Source organism: Sander vitreus, chromosome 2, assembly GCF_031162955.1.
Source record: "Sander vitreus isolate 19-12246 chromosome 2, sanVit1, whole genome shotgun sequence".
Taxonomy (NCBI): Eukaryota; Metazoa; Chordata; class Actinopteri; order Perciformes; family Percidae; genus Sander; species Sander vitreus.
In genome coordinates, this window is record NC_135856.1 from 37,243,178 (window position 1) to 37,257,868 (window position 14,691).

The 14,691-nt window shown below is 39.6% G+C and overlaps 2 protein-coding genes across 2 annotated transcripts; both read right to left on the reverse strand.

Moving 5' to 3' along the window:
* Window positions 1–1,813: 1,813 nt before the first annotated feature.
* Window positions 1,814–2,606, reverse strand: LOC144528676 (GTPase IMAP family member 9-like). The gene has a single exon (XM_078267426.1). The coding sequence runs from the start codon at window positions 2,591–2,593 to the stop codon at window positions 1,829–1,831; it is 765 nt and encodes a 254-aa protein (XP_078123552.1). The 5' UTR covers window positions 2,594–2,606; the 3' UTR covers window positions 1,814–1,828.
* A 4,690-nt stretch (window positions 2,607–7,296) lies between these two features.
* Window positions 7,297–9,671, reverse strand: LOC144528668 (GTPase IMAP family member 9-like). Its single transcript, XM_078267414.1, has 2 exons — window positions 9,564–9,671; window positions 7,297–8,962 (listed from the first exon to the last, which is right to left on the reverse strand). The coding sequence occupies exons 1-2, from the start codon at window positions 9,577–9,579 to the stop codon at window positions 7,995–7,997; spliced, it is 984 nt and encodes a 327-aa protein (XP_078123540.1). The 5' UTR covers window positions 9,580–9,671; the 3' UTR covers window positions 7,297–7,994.
* Between the last annotated feature and the right edge of the window lie 5,020 nt (window positions 9,672–14,691).

The window sequence follows — 14,691 nt, forward strand, 5'->3', positions numbered from 1 at the left end:
TGGCTGACAGGTGCAGCCTGAGTTCATTTAATCAAAGAGGGGAAGTATTTGGGTAGTAGTCTGATTTCTATTATTGATCCATCTGTTGTAGTCTAAGAGATGCTTCTGTTTTGTGTTGTATAAAAAGAAAATTGGGGACAGGGAACATAATTGTGAATGGAATATCGTAAAGATCTGGAACATCTGTTGTCCTGTCAAAATATCAACAATAAAAAGAAAAGAGTTCTCCTGCAGCTCCCTTTGGAGATATGAGTCACACCACACCCTTAAAGAGCTGCACACAATGAAAGTGAAACTAAACCTTTATATGGTTGTTTCGGGAGTTTTTTTAATATCTGGGAAGTCCTAGTGTTTCCTCTCCACTTCTAACCTTGCTCTCCCGACCATTAACAACAAATGGAAGCACTTATTTATATTATCACTCAAAACATCATATTTTATAAAGAACCAGTGTTTTTTGTGGAAACATCTTAATGTGTAAAGTAACTAAAGCTGTATCAGATGAATGTAGTGGAGTAAAAAGTACAATATTTCTCTCTGAAATGTAGCGGAGTAGAAGTAGAAAGTGGCATGAAAAGAAAAGACTCAAGTAAAGTACAAGTACCTCAAATTATAGGTTATGATTTCACAACTCCTAAAAATTATTTCCCAATGTATTGGTTCACTAATATTGGACTGTTTATTAATATAGTAAATTAATAGTAATTTGAATTATTTCTTTAATATACCGGTAGGACATTTTATATTTTCATCATTTGCTCATTGACCTATGGAAACAAGTAAACATGAACAAGATGTATATGATTCCTAGTGCAGGGCTGTAAGTCAAGAGAAGGTTTTGTCTTAATATCACACCTTTATTTCTTGTTCAGTGTAGCACATGAGCACATGTCGCTAATACACGCCGATAACTTGTTCTTGAGTGGCATCAGTCATCAACATAACCCATGAAATAAAGACTTTGTGACAAACTGTGACCAACAGGAACAAAATCAAATAACGAAAGGATTTACTACAATACATTTGTGTACATCTGATAAAAAAAATGAAAAAAAAGAAAATAGTATGTATATAATAGTATATATATATATATATATATATATATATATATATATATATATATATATAGTAAAATGTTAACTTACATTATGGAATCTCTCCTTGAGCTTTGTTAAAATAATGCAAAAGGAACACTAGATGGCAGTGTGAGAGTATGATATGATGAGTGAACCATGGAGTGAACTAGCCTTACTAACCTACAGTATATAGCTCTACTTTAACAAATACAATTAGCTTTATTATCATTCACTCAGATAATAAAAAAAGTAAATAGTGATTTTAGTTCTGTGGATGAAATAATTGTTTCATATATTCTTGTGTAGGAGCTTCTAGAGGGTTCCTCTGTAGTTGTGCTGCCTGAATCACTCACCATTAGAACCATCTCCCAATTGCTTTTCCCAAAGATTTAATTGCTCCAACTACCTTCATGCCAGCATCAACTATTACTTCACCAGCTACTACCAGAGGATACAATGGATTAAACCCCTCAGCTTCCTCTCTGGCCTCACTTTCATGTCTGTTCTGCAACTTTTCTTTTTTCCTCTCTCAGTTCTTTTCTCATGCTGTTCCTTCATTTTATTCATCAGGTTTGCAGTCTCCCTTTCTCTCTCCTCTCTGTCTCTCTTTCTCTCTAATTCTCTCTCCTCCTTCTCCCTCTTTCTCTCCTCATTCATTTCCTGCCTGTCCCTCTTCCTCTCCTCCTCTCTCTCTTTCCTCTCCCTCTCTCTCTCAGCCTGAAGTTGTTCATTCATTTTCTTCATCTGTTTTTTCATATTTTTTCCTGAAGTTTTCTCTCCAATTTCTTTTTTTCTTTGCGTATTTGCTCTTCTTTCTCTTTCAGGATGCGTTGTTTCTCCTCTTCGACTGCCCTCTCGGCCTCTTGGAACATCTCGTTTGTGTAGTGGCTTCCTCCGTTCTCCTGGTTTAAATTTCTGATCTTCCGGAGCAGCTCAGTGACCTGAGAGCGATCCTTCAGCTTATTATTGAAGACATGGTACTGGCCATTACATCTGGCCACGAGTTCTTGCAGGTCTGAGGATTCCATCAAGAAGTCTTCAATAGTTGTGTCTTCAAGTTGGTCCCCATGAGTAAAGAGAACCATGCTGTATCTGTCTGCAGTCTGTCCAAAGATTTCTTGAATCCTTTGCACTGTCTGCTTTTCCTCATCGGTGTATCTGCCCAGCCGGATGACCACCAGGAACACATGGGGTCCAGGAGCAGCATAAGACAAGCACTGGCATCTATCTTTAGTTGTTCTATCCTTGTCAAACCTGGTGTCAAACAGGCCTGGGGTGTCAATAACAGCTACCTTTTGCCCATCCACCTCAGCTTTGCCCTTGGAACAGTCTACAGTCATAGACTTTGTACTGAACTTTGATTCAAAGCACTGTCGTCCCAGAATGGTGTTTCCAGTGGCACTTTCCCCAATTCCTGTCTTCCCCACCATCACTATCCTCATATCATCATTATTTTTTTGCTCCAGCCTGTTTAGAAGAACGAGTGACACTGAATAAGATTCAGGTTGTACATGCATTGTAGTTACAGTTTTTCCCAATTGCTAAAACACTAAAACCCATTGGCTGAACACATTTCTCAGTTGCCTGAACTCATTGAACTAATTGTGCAGTCTGTTGTCAATACCTTAAACCATTTCACATGGTAAAACACAATTTGCAGATCTCACTTAGACTTTTTAGCAAAACTCTAAACACATTCTCATTCTCAAAACACATTCTGCACTATAATGCACATGTCATCCTTACTGGTCAACACAAGGGGCAACAATCAAATACAAATAGAGAACACATGGCATTGATTGAACACAACCACTCAAAATTGATTTCACTTGTTTCAAATGATGTGACACAATCAATATAAGCCAGTTCAGAGAGCAAACAGGTTGTTGAAGGTGGGAAGGAGAGAAGAAACGATGTGAGAGGACGAGGACGAGTGCGTATGCGAGGTGTCAGGGCTGGATACGGCACACGAGAGCCTTCTTCCCCCGTTGCCTCAGGAGGGACAATGTTGCTTGTGATGTCGACGAAGTGCTCTGGCCTGACCCAGCCCAAAGACAAGAAGAAGCACATTGATCATATGTTTACTCCTTTGATTTTTGTCCCTTTTAGTATTGTATACTGTAGTACAGTGCATTGTAGGCTGTATACTGTACAATGAACACATTGTATGGCCCTGAACATTGTGCTTTCCAACAGTACTGACTGCTCAATAGAGTTTGACTGGTTTCAGGTTCATATCAACAAAGAACAAGAATTACAGTATCACAGAGACAAAGGACACGTTTGTGGGATGCAGGGTACAGTACTGTAAAAATAGGGGTACAAGGAGGAGGAAGAACAACAAATAATTGCAAAGCAGAGTAGTAATTTCTGATCAGTTTTGAGCTACTATGATAGAACATGTTTTTGTTCATCTAAAGACAATGACGGAAAAATATGAAATTTGTTTTGAGATTAAAAATGTACTTCTCCCTGTTAACTATATGTTTTGAACAATGTGTTTTCTATTTGTTGGTGTATTGTTTCCTGACTGCTTGATAGTGTATATCATTTTGATCACTTTGTTTATGATTTGAGAGCAGTGTTGGATTTTGAACACAGGTAAAACTGTTTTGAGGTGAAAGTATCAATTTGCAAGAGGAGTCCGAGGTTTTGTAAATAGTGCTTGAAGATGAGGTTTTGTGTTTAATGTTTTCAGAAAAAGGAGCAATTTTCAGAAATTGTGTTTTAGCAATTGAGAAAAACTGTAATGCAACTTATACAATGATAGGAGAAAATAAACATCTATTTTGTGGCTTTGAGAAAGCTTTTTGGGGAATCCAATTATGAATGTTTACAATGTGGACTCTCCATTTGAGACACATAAACAAAAAGTATCAAAGGGGTTAAAATGGGCCAGGTAGAACACAAACTTTTGTTTATGATAATCTTTTGGGGGCTTTTTCCCTTTATTAGTAGTAGTGACAGTGAATAGACAGGAAAGGGGGAGAGAGTTGGGGGGATGACATGCAGCAAAGGTTGGATTGGAACCTGCAACGCTGCAAGACTCAGCCAACATGGGGTGAACGCTCTTACTGGGAGAGGTAGAGGACGCCTCAGAGCACAAACTTTTTCTGTTCGCGGACGATATTCTTTTGGTGTCAAGTAGCCCGCACAGAGCAACAGCTGAGATCTCTTCAATTATTGATTTCTTTTCTGAAATGTCTGGTTACATGATTAACTGGGGTAAATCAGAGGCCATGCCTCTAGCTAAGCTATGTCCCCCAGCCACGAGGAGTCCTGGCACTTCAAGTGGATACCGTCAGGTGGACAAAGACATAATTAAGAATTATGTCTTTGTCCATGTTTCTTTGGCAAAACACAACACTGGATTCTTAACAGGCACGGGTCTACCTGTTTGAGTCAGGAAGGCTTCCAAAGAAGTCGGGGCTACTAATTCTTCCTCATTTAGTTAATTAGATAATTAGTTCACTTTGCAATCAGCCTAAGCACTATAAATAAGCCACAGGTGAGCTGTCTGTGTGGAGTACAATGGAGGGGAGCAGGAAGAGTGAGAAGAGTGGAAAATTAGAGGAAGAGGAAGAGGAAGAGGAAGAGGAAGAGGAAGAGGAAGAGGAAGAGAAGAGACGAGGACGAGGGACGCAGAGGCGGAGGTGAAGAAGCGAGAGGGAGAGGAGGACAAGGAGGTGAAGTCAGAGGAAGAGGACAAGGAGGAGCAAGAGGAGGACAAGGAGGGGGAAGAGGAAGGGTAAGAAACAGAATTACTGATGACATCAGAGCTACAATAGTGGACCATGTAATCAACCATGGAATGACCCTGAGGGAAGCTGGCCAAAGGGTTCAGCTGAACTTGAGCCACTCCACTGTAGCAAGCATCATAAGGACATTTCGAAAATAGAATCTGTTAGTACAGTCACTTTGCACTAAGTTTTGTAGCACTGCCATACTCTAATGAGAAACACAACAATACCATACGAGTAAAAATACTGAAATTGTTACTTTACAGAATTGCTAGACGTCCAGATGCTGGGGGCAGAGGAAGCATGTTCACTGCAGAATAAGAGACCCATATAGTCAATATGGTGATTGCAAATAATTCCATAAGGGTACGAGAAATACAGCAGCGCATAATTTGAAAGAAACAGTGAACGTGTGAAACAACTGCGATATGACTATGTGCAGGTAAGCTATAGTATCATTGGTACTGAATCTGGAAGTGCATACTGTAGTGCAGGACAAGGAGACGTGGCAGGAACATTATTGGACACCGTGCCATAATCAACATGGTGGTAACATAACTATGTGTGCAGCTATAAGTCAAAATGGTGTTGTTCACCATTATGCAACCCTAGGCCCATATAACACTGCATCATTACATTCCTGGACACCTTAAATGACATGCTCACTAATGTTCAGAGACCAGAGCAGACCAGCTACGTCATCATATGGGACAATGTTAGTGTCCATAGGGCTGCTTTGGTCCGCAACTGGTTTACAGATCACCCACTCTTCACTGTACTCAACCTCCCCACATACTCTCCATTCTTGAATCCAATTGTAGAGTTCTTCTCTGCCTGGCTCTGGAAGGTCTATGACCATCATCCCCATCAACGCATAGCCCTTTTACAGGCAATGAAGGAGGCATGTGGGGATATTGACCAGGCATCATGTCAGGGCTGGATACGGCATTCCAGAAGATATTTTCCCCGGTGCCTTGGACTAGAGGACATTGCATGTGATGTAGACGAAATTTTGTGGCCGGACCCAGAGAGACAACGCGATGTAGACTGATTTTGTTTTTCTTCTCAGTGAAATGACTATTTTGTGTTTTAACTTGGAAAAAAACACTTGTTTGTTTTGATGTGTGTAAATGAACACCAATACTTGAAGTTTGGATCCCTGTGTGTTTACAGAACTATGACAAAAGTATGACCTCAAACTAACACAGCCTACCTTGTGCACAGAGAAAGCAAAAGCCAGATGTGTTCTTTATTCATGCCATCAGTGTGTCGTTGGCGCATTGTGTGCTTATTAATGTGATGGCTTGTGTTAACTGTTTGATACGAAAATACCATTTTTACGAAGGTTTGAAGAGTTAAGCAAGATTTATTAGCTTCTGCAAGAGAACTACAATGTTTTGCTGATTTGGTGAAAGGTTTTCTTATTTGCCTAAGCCATCAGAAAAAACTGTAAGACACTGGAAACCAACTAGCCCATAGGCTTGGTAACTGGTTCTATCAAGGCATGTTTATAGTTTCATTTGTAATACATTTTGTGTTGTTTTAGTTGTATTGGTTTGTATTCCTGGTATTGTTAGTTTTGGTTTGTGTTGTCTACAGCTGTGTCTCATTTTGTATTTTTTTGTATATTTTGTAATTGTATTCAATGGCTGACAGGTGCAGCCTGAGTTCATTTAATCAAAGAGGGGAAGTATTTTGGTAGTAGTCTGATTTCTATTATTGATCCATCTGTTGTAGTCTAAGAGATGCTTCTGTTTTGTGTTGTATAAAAAGAAAATTGGGGACAGGGAACATAATTGTGAATGGAATATCGTAAAGATCTGGAACATCTGTTGTCCTGTCAAAATATCAACAATAAAAAGAAAAGAGTTCTCCTGCAGCTCCTTTGGAGATATGAGTCACACCACACCCTTAAACAGCTGCACACAATGAAAGTGAAACTAAACCTTTATATGGTTGTTTCGGGAGTTTTTTTAATATCTGGGAAGTCCCAGTGTTTCCTCTCCACTTCTAACCTTGCTCTCCCGACCATTAACAACAAATGGAAGCACTTATTTATATTATCACTCAAAACATCATATTTTATAAAGAACCAGTGTTTTTTGTGGAAACATCTTAATGTGTAAAGTAACTAAAGCTGTATCAGATGAATGTAGTGGAGTAAAAAGTACAATATTTCTCTCTGAAATGTAGCGGAGTAGAAGTAGAAAGTGGCATGAAAAGAAAAGACTCAAGTAAAGTACAAGTACCTCAAATTATAGGTTATGATTTCACAACTTCTAAAATTATTTCCCAATGTATTGGTTCACTAATATTGGACTGTTTATTAATATAGTAAATTAATAGTAATTTGAATTATTTCTTTAATATACCGGTAGGACATTTTATATTTTCATCATTTGCTCATTGACCTATGGAAACAAGTAAACATGAACAAGATGTATATGATTCCTAGTGCAGGGCTGTAAGTCAAGAGAAGGTTTTTTCTTAATATCACACCTTTATTTCTTGTTCAGTGTAGCACATGAGCACATGTCGCTAATACACGCCGATAACTTGTTCTTGAGTGGCATCAGTCATCAACATAACCCACGAAATAAAGACTTTGTGACAAACTGTGACCAACAGGAACAAAATCAAATAACGAAGGGATTTACTACAATACATTCGTGTACATCTGATAAAAAAAATGAAAAAAAGAAAATAGTATGTATATAATAGTATATATATATATAGTAAAATGTTAACTTACATTATGGAATCTCTCCTTGAGCTTTGTTAAAATAATGCAAAAGGAACACTAGATGGCAGTGTGAGAGTATGATATGATGAGTGAACCATGGAGTGAACTAGCCTTACTAACCTACAGTATATAGCTCTACTTTAACAAATACAATTAGCTTTATTATCATTCACTCAGATAATAAAAAAAGTAAATAGTGATTTTAGTTCTGTGGATGAAATAATTGTTTCATATATTCTTGTGTAGGAGCTTCTAGAGGGTTCCTCTGTAGTTGTGCTGCCTGAATCACTCACCATTAGAACCATCTCCCAATTTGCTTTTCCCAAAGATTTAATTGCTCCAACTACCTTCATGCCAGCATCAACTACTATTTCACCAGCTACTACCAGAGGATACAATGGATTAAACCCCTCAGCTTCCTCTCTGGCCTCACTTTCATGTCTGTTCTGCAACTTTTCTTTTTTCCTCTCTCAGTTCTTTCTCATGCTGTTCCTTCATTTTATTCATCAGGTTTGCAGTCTCCCTTTCTCTCTCCTCTCTGTCTCTCTTTCTCTCTAATTCTCTCTCCTCCTTCTCCCTCTTTCTCTCCTCATTCATTTCCTGCCTGTCCCTCTTCCTCTCCTCCTCTCTCTCTTTCCTCTCCCTCTCTCTCTCAGCCTGAAGTTGTTCATTCATTTTCTTCATCTGTTTTTCATATTTTTCCTGAAGTTTTCTCTCCAATTTCTTTTTTTCTTTGTGTATTTGCTCTTCTTTCTCTTTCAGGATGCGTTGTTTCTCCTCTTCGACTGCCCTCTCGGCCTCTTGGAACATCTCGTTTGTGTAGTGGCTTCCTCCGTTCTTCTGGTTTAAATTTCTGATCTTCCGGAGCAGCTCAGTGACCTGAGAGCGATCCTTCAGCTTATTATTGAAGACATGGTACTGGCCATTACATCTGGCCACGAGTTCTTGCAGGTCTGAGGATTCCATCAAGAAGTCTTCAATAGTTGTGTCTTCAAGTTGGTCCCCATGAGTAAAGAGAACCATGCTGTATCTGTCTGCAGCCTGTCCAAAGATTTCTTGAATCCTTTGCACTGTCTGCTTTTCCTCATCGGTGTATCTGCCCAGCCGGATGACCACCAGGAACACATGGGGTCCAGGAGCAGCATAAGAGATGCACTGGCATATATCTTTAGTTGTTCTATCCTTGCCAAACCTGGTGTCAAACAGGCCTGGGGTGTCGATAACAGCTACCTGTTGCCCATCCACCTCAGCTTTGCCCTTGGAACAGTCTACAGTCATAGACTTTGCACTGAACTTTGATTCAAAGCACTGTCGTCCCAGAATGGTGTTTCCAGTGGCACTCTTCCCAATTCCTGTCTTCCCCACCATAACTATCCTCATATCCTCATTATTTCTGCTCCAACCTGTGTAGAAGAATGCGTGACACTGAATAAGAATCAGGTTGTACATGCATTGTAGTTAATCCTACAGGAAATCTAATTGTGAATATTTACAATGTGGTTGATAAAGTTGGCTTATTTGGCTTTCTTTCCATGATCTAATATGGATTCCATATATTGTTTAGTTCACTATTTACAGGAAAAGGCACCAGGTATTTTAAAGTACCCCATGTATTAGTGTCTAAGTACTAGTACAAGAATCTTTGAAATTGGTCCAGTATTGAGCAAGAACGCTGTAACCGGCAGCCACAGACCGGGCTGTAACGTAATTTCCATCCACCATAAGTTTTGTTCTTGCCACTGACCGGCTCAGATTATTATTCTGTCTGATAACATTACGGTAAGGATCCATACAGAGATAGACCTTTTTGTTAAAGAGTAAAATCCTTTTAAGTTGAACTACCCAGTAGGCTATGTCTATGGAAGCATTAGTCTATAGGAGCTACACAAAGACATTACATACATTAGATTCAGCAGTGATCACTGTTATAAAATTATTTATAATAATGATCAAAACATTAAAAATATAACAAATTATTAAAATGGACACAGCATCATGACTTACCAAAATTGCTGTTCATGTTTAAGATACTACTGAGTAGATACTGCAGCTGAAGTAAAGACAGAGTTCAGAGTGTGTCTCCTGCAGCTCCTTTGGAAAGGCTCTATATATGAGCCAAACCACACCCAGGAATAGCTGCACATAATGAAAGTGAAATTAAAGCTTTACATGTGGCCCTCCCCGACCAGTAACAAGAAATGGAAGCACTTATCACTTAACTGCAGACGCTGCTGCACAAAGCACAAAGCTCACCCTTCCCTTCAGTATTTAAGAGAAATGGCAGCAGTTCTCTTAAGGTCCTGATGATTCTCTCACTTCTACCTGTCACACTGGCTGGTGGTCAAAAAAGTTAACGTCAGGCCCTGCTTATCAATCATAGTAAGTGCAACAAGTATTTTTAAGACAGAGTGTTATTTTTGGGTAAGATGAGCATTTTCTTTGACTGATTAAATGAAAACTATTTTTCCCCCTTTTTTATAGAACTGTGCCTGTCTGGTTTTTTGGTCGCGAGGTGCTCAGTCATTACATTGGAAATCCAGAGTTCTCGCGAGAGCACAATTTGAATTAGCTCAGCGAGTCACTCTGGCATTGAGTAATGATGCTTGATTAACTATTGATTAACTAACTATGCTCTTGTAGCCGAGCTGCACCGATCACATCAGTGTATCTGATATAGGCGGGCCAGAGGCGGGCTAAACAGATGACAGTTTAATCTACCAGTTAGCTCCGCTGGTAGCTAAGAGTTTAATCTACCAGTTAGCTCCTCTGGTAGCTAAGAGTTTAATCTACCAGTTAGCTCCCCTGGTAGCTCAGAGTTTAATCTACCAGTTAGCTCCGCTGGTAGCTAAGAGTTTAATCTACCAGTTAGCTCCTCTGGTAGCTAAGAGTTTAATCTACCAGTTAGCTCCGCTGGTAGCTAAGAGTTTAATCTACCAGTTAGCTCCTCTGGTAGCTAAGAGTTTAATCTACCAGTTAGCTCCTCTGGTAGCTAAGAGTTTAATCTACCAGTTAGCTCTGCTGGTAGCTAAGAGTCCAATCTACCAGTTAGCTCCTCTGGTAGCTAAGAGTCCAATCTACCAGTTAGCTCCTCTGGTAGCTAAGAGTTTAATCTACCAGTTAGCTCCTCTGGTAGCTAAGAGTTTACTCTACCAGTTAGCTCCTCTGGTAGCTAAGAGTTTACTCTACCAGTTAGCTCCTCTGGTAGCTAAGAGTTTAATCTCCCAGTTAGCTCCTCTGGTAGCTAAGAGTTTAATCTCCCAGTTAGCTCCTCTGGTAGCTAAGAGTCCAATCTACCAGTTAGCTCCTCTGGTAGCTAAGAATCCAATCTACCAGTTAGCTCCTCTGGTAGCTAAGCGTATGTGGCTCTGGATACGTCACCCCGTGTATCGTTGTGATTGGTCGTAATGTTATCCAATTGTGTGCAGTGAGATTTTCAAATGCATGTTACAAGTATTTACAAGAAATGGCAGCAGTTCTCTTAAGGTCCTGATGATTCTGCTCACTCGCACCTGCCACACTGGCTGGTGGCCAAAAAAGTTAACTTCAGGTCCTGCTTATCAATCATAGTAAGCACAGCAAGTATTGTAAAGGACAGAGTGTTATTTTTGGGTAAGATGAACATTTTCTTTGACTGATTAAATGAAAAAAAAATCTCCACCTTTTTATAGAACTCTAAAACATTATATAGATATTAGATAAATAAATCAGACATTGGGAAATAAATACTTGTACAGTAGTGTCGAGATTAAAAAGTTGCTGATGTCATGCCACTGTGGTACAATTTTTTAACAATTAAAGTCAATGAGAGCAGGCTTCAAATCCTTCAAATTCTCATCTACTTCAAAATCTATCTCCTCCTTCATACTTTCACCTACAGACCAACCTGATCTCACAGAATTCCGTGAAATGAACACGGCCCCTTAACTCAAAATCTGTGGCAGTTTCACGGAATCGCCGAAAATTCCGTGTCAATGACAGGCATCATCCGTGGTCTACGCACAGATTCCCTGATCACAGCATGTTTCTTTCTGCCAGTTGGGCTGCCGCAGAGAAGCTGTATAGCTTTGCTATTATTGGTATTTTTAGCCCAATAACTATTTTTAAATAAATATTTTAATGAACATTTATTCACCAGATCTTATCATGATTTAATTGTATTTCTTTTAATGTTATTACTTCGGTCTATTTTGGCCAAGGAAGCTGGATTGCTTTGTTGTTTATTGGTATTTTTAAAACTATAACTACATCTGCTACATCTAGCAACATATATTTAGATATATATGTTAGAACTTGTGTATCGGCCGATACCGAGTACTGATCCGATACCAGTGTGTAATTTATTTTATTATGTTTTAACAACTGTATACTACTATCCCTGTATGGATGTGATATGATGACTTCTCTGCGGCAGCCCGACTGGCAGAAAGAAACGTGCTGTGATCAGAGAATCTGTGCGTAGCCCGTCACGGAATCTTCGGCGATTCCGTGAAACTGCCACAGATTTTGAGTTAAGGGGCCGTGTTCATTTCACGGAATTCTGTGAGATCAGGTTGATCTGGTAATAAACAGACGTGGTTGTGCATAATCCTCTGTTTGGTTTTGAATTCTTTTTTTAACATTTACTAAATAGATGAAAGTGAAAAAGTGCTGCCCTCGGGAGATGATGAAGTTGAGACACAGAAACAGTAATTTCAAGTAAAAAAAGACTAGGTAAAAACTTATGGCTGGACTGTGTACGGTGTAGGATCTATATATTTTTTGTGAGAATAAAGTGAGAGCCTTTAGACTTCATGAGCTGACATTGTCATCTCTGCTTCTCTGGGTTATGAGAGGCCATCTGGTTTTTTAGAGTGATGAGATATTATAAAGGGAGTATGGGATATTGGAAACTGAGAAAAGGTCTCCTCTGACCACGGGAAGCAGAGATGACAATGGAAAATGTCCTTGGCTCTCACGCAACTCTCTAGAAGATTAAGAAAATACACAGGTATTCAGTAATATGAACATCGTAAAACATTTTGTAATCGATGTATACTTTTTGGTAAATGGAATGCAACGTAGCAAATCCCAACAATAACAGCTTGTCTCTTTTGACCTGGGAATGGGAGAAGCCAAGGTAACATTTTCATATATTGTGCTACATCGTGTTAAGATCTGGACTGTATCCAAACTGATGACAGCACCACCAGAAGATGGGACAGAAATGGATAAAAAGAGGTTTTGAACATAGCGGCATCAGATGCCTGGTGAGACTCTGTCGGTTTGTTAGAGAGAGAGACTTGTCTTGTAATATCTGATCCGTGTACACGTATTTGTAATTAGTGGGAATGCTGATTCAGCCTCTGTCTGTCTCCCTCCCTTGTTCTTTGTCTCTGTCTCCATCCCTCCCTCCCTCCCTCCCTCTCTTTCTCTATCCCTCCCTCCCTCCCTCTTTCTTTCTCTTTTCTCTGTCTCCCTCCCTCCTTCTTCTGTCTCTTCCTCCCTCCTTCTCTGTCTCTCCCTCCCCCTCTCTATCCTTCTCTGTTTCTGTCTCTGTCTCCTTCCCTCCTTCTCTGTCCACCTCCCTTCTTCTCTGTCCCCCTCCTTCCTTCTCTGTCTTCCTCCCTCCTCTGTCTCCCTCCCTCTCTGCCTCCCTCCCTCCCTCTCTCTCTCTCTCTCTCCCTCCCTCCTTCTCACTTCTCTCTCTCTCTCTCTCGTCTCTCTCTCTCTCTCTCTCTCTCTCGCTCTCTCTCTTCTCTATCACTCCTCTCTCTCTCTCTCTCCCTCCCTCCCTCTCTCTCTCACTCCTCTCTCCCTCCCTCCTTCTGTCTCTCTCTATCTCCTCCCTCTCTCCACAAAGGCCTTGTGGTGCTCAGGATGACATCATTTGACTGATAGTCATAGTGTAGTGGTAATGACACATACCTTTGATGTGGGAGACCTGGGTTCAAATCCCACTGAGACACATCAAGCAATGTGTCCCTGAGCAAGACAGTTAACAACTAGTAGATACTGGAAGGTGATGTCTTCCTCTTGTTCAGCCCCATTCTTTTCATCTAATATATTTCACTCATCTCAGTTAGATTGATGCTTTTTCGTTCTATGCAGTGTATATGTCTGATAATAATACAAAGCATTTCTTCTTTCAGCCTTTTTCAGATAATTCATTTCAACGTTCATCTTTGACAGTATTACAGTTCATCTTCCAGCTTTTCTAATAATGTATTTTAGCTCTTCACTAAACAATTCAGTTTAGCGTCAGCTTTTAACTTTTAATGAAATTCATACTTATTAAACCGATTTCCACTTTTTTTTAACTATTCTCACTACTTCAACTTCTTCAACTTTAAGCTATTCATCCAGTTTAGCTTTAACAATTCAGCTATTCAGCATTCCCACGCATTTTCTGCAGGAAATGCATTTTTTATAGTTTCTGTGAAAAAAGCTGTTTAAGTTTAGTGATCGTTTCTCTTTTTCTTTCTCTTTTTCTCTCTTTTGCTCTCTCTCTCTCTCTCTCTCTCTCTCTCTCTCTGTCTCTCTCTCTCTTTTGCTCTCTCTCTTTTTTGCTCTCTCTTTTTTGCTCTCTTTTCTCTCTATCACTTCCTCCCTTCCTCCTTCTCTCTCTCCCTCCCTCCTTCTGTCTCTCCCTCTCTCTCCCTCCCTCCACGGTCATTTGTGATTTCATCCAAGTATATAGCCCATGTCTTTTCAGGCAATCTGTTCACCTCTCAGCTCTTTAGGGTAATGCTTCTTTGTTCTATGCAATGGATATGGCTGATAATAAGACAAAGTATTTATACTTTCAGGCTTTTTAGTCAATTTATTTGAACTTCCACTTTTGACAGTATTACAGTTTAGCTTCCAGCTTTATATATATATATATTTCCACTGTTAGCTTATTAAGGTAATGAAGTTCAGCTTCCAACTGACACTTTTACATTTCAAATTCCAAGTTTTTTCAGCAGTGCAGTGCAATCCATTTGAGATTTAAAAACAAAAATGTCATTTCTGCATTTTAATACATGTTTCTCAGAGCATTTTTAAGTCTTCCATACTTAATAAATGAATTCAGAACTCACAATGTTCTACATCGTTTGGCATTGTTGAACCTTTGAAGCCAACAATTCAGTTCAGCGTCAGCTTTTTAAACTTT

Bases quoted from the DNA above. Each gene is read 5' to 3' on its own strand.
- LOC144528676 (XM_078267426.1), bottom strand. From the start codon at position 2,593: ATGCATGTACAACCTGAATCTTATTCAGTGTCACTCGTTCTTCTAAAC.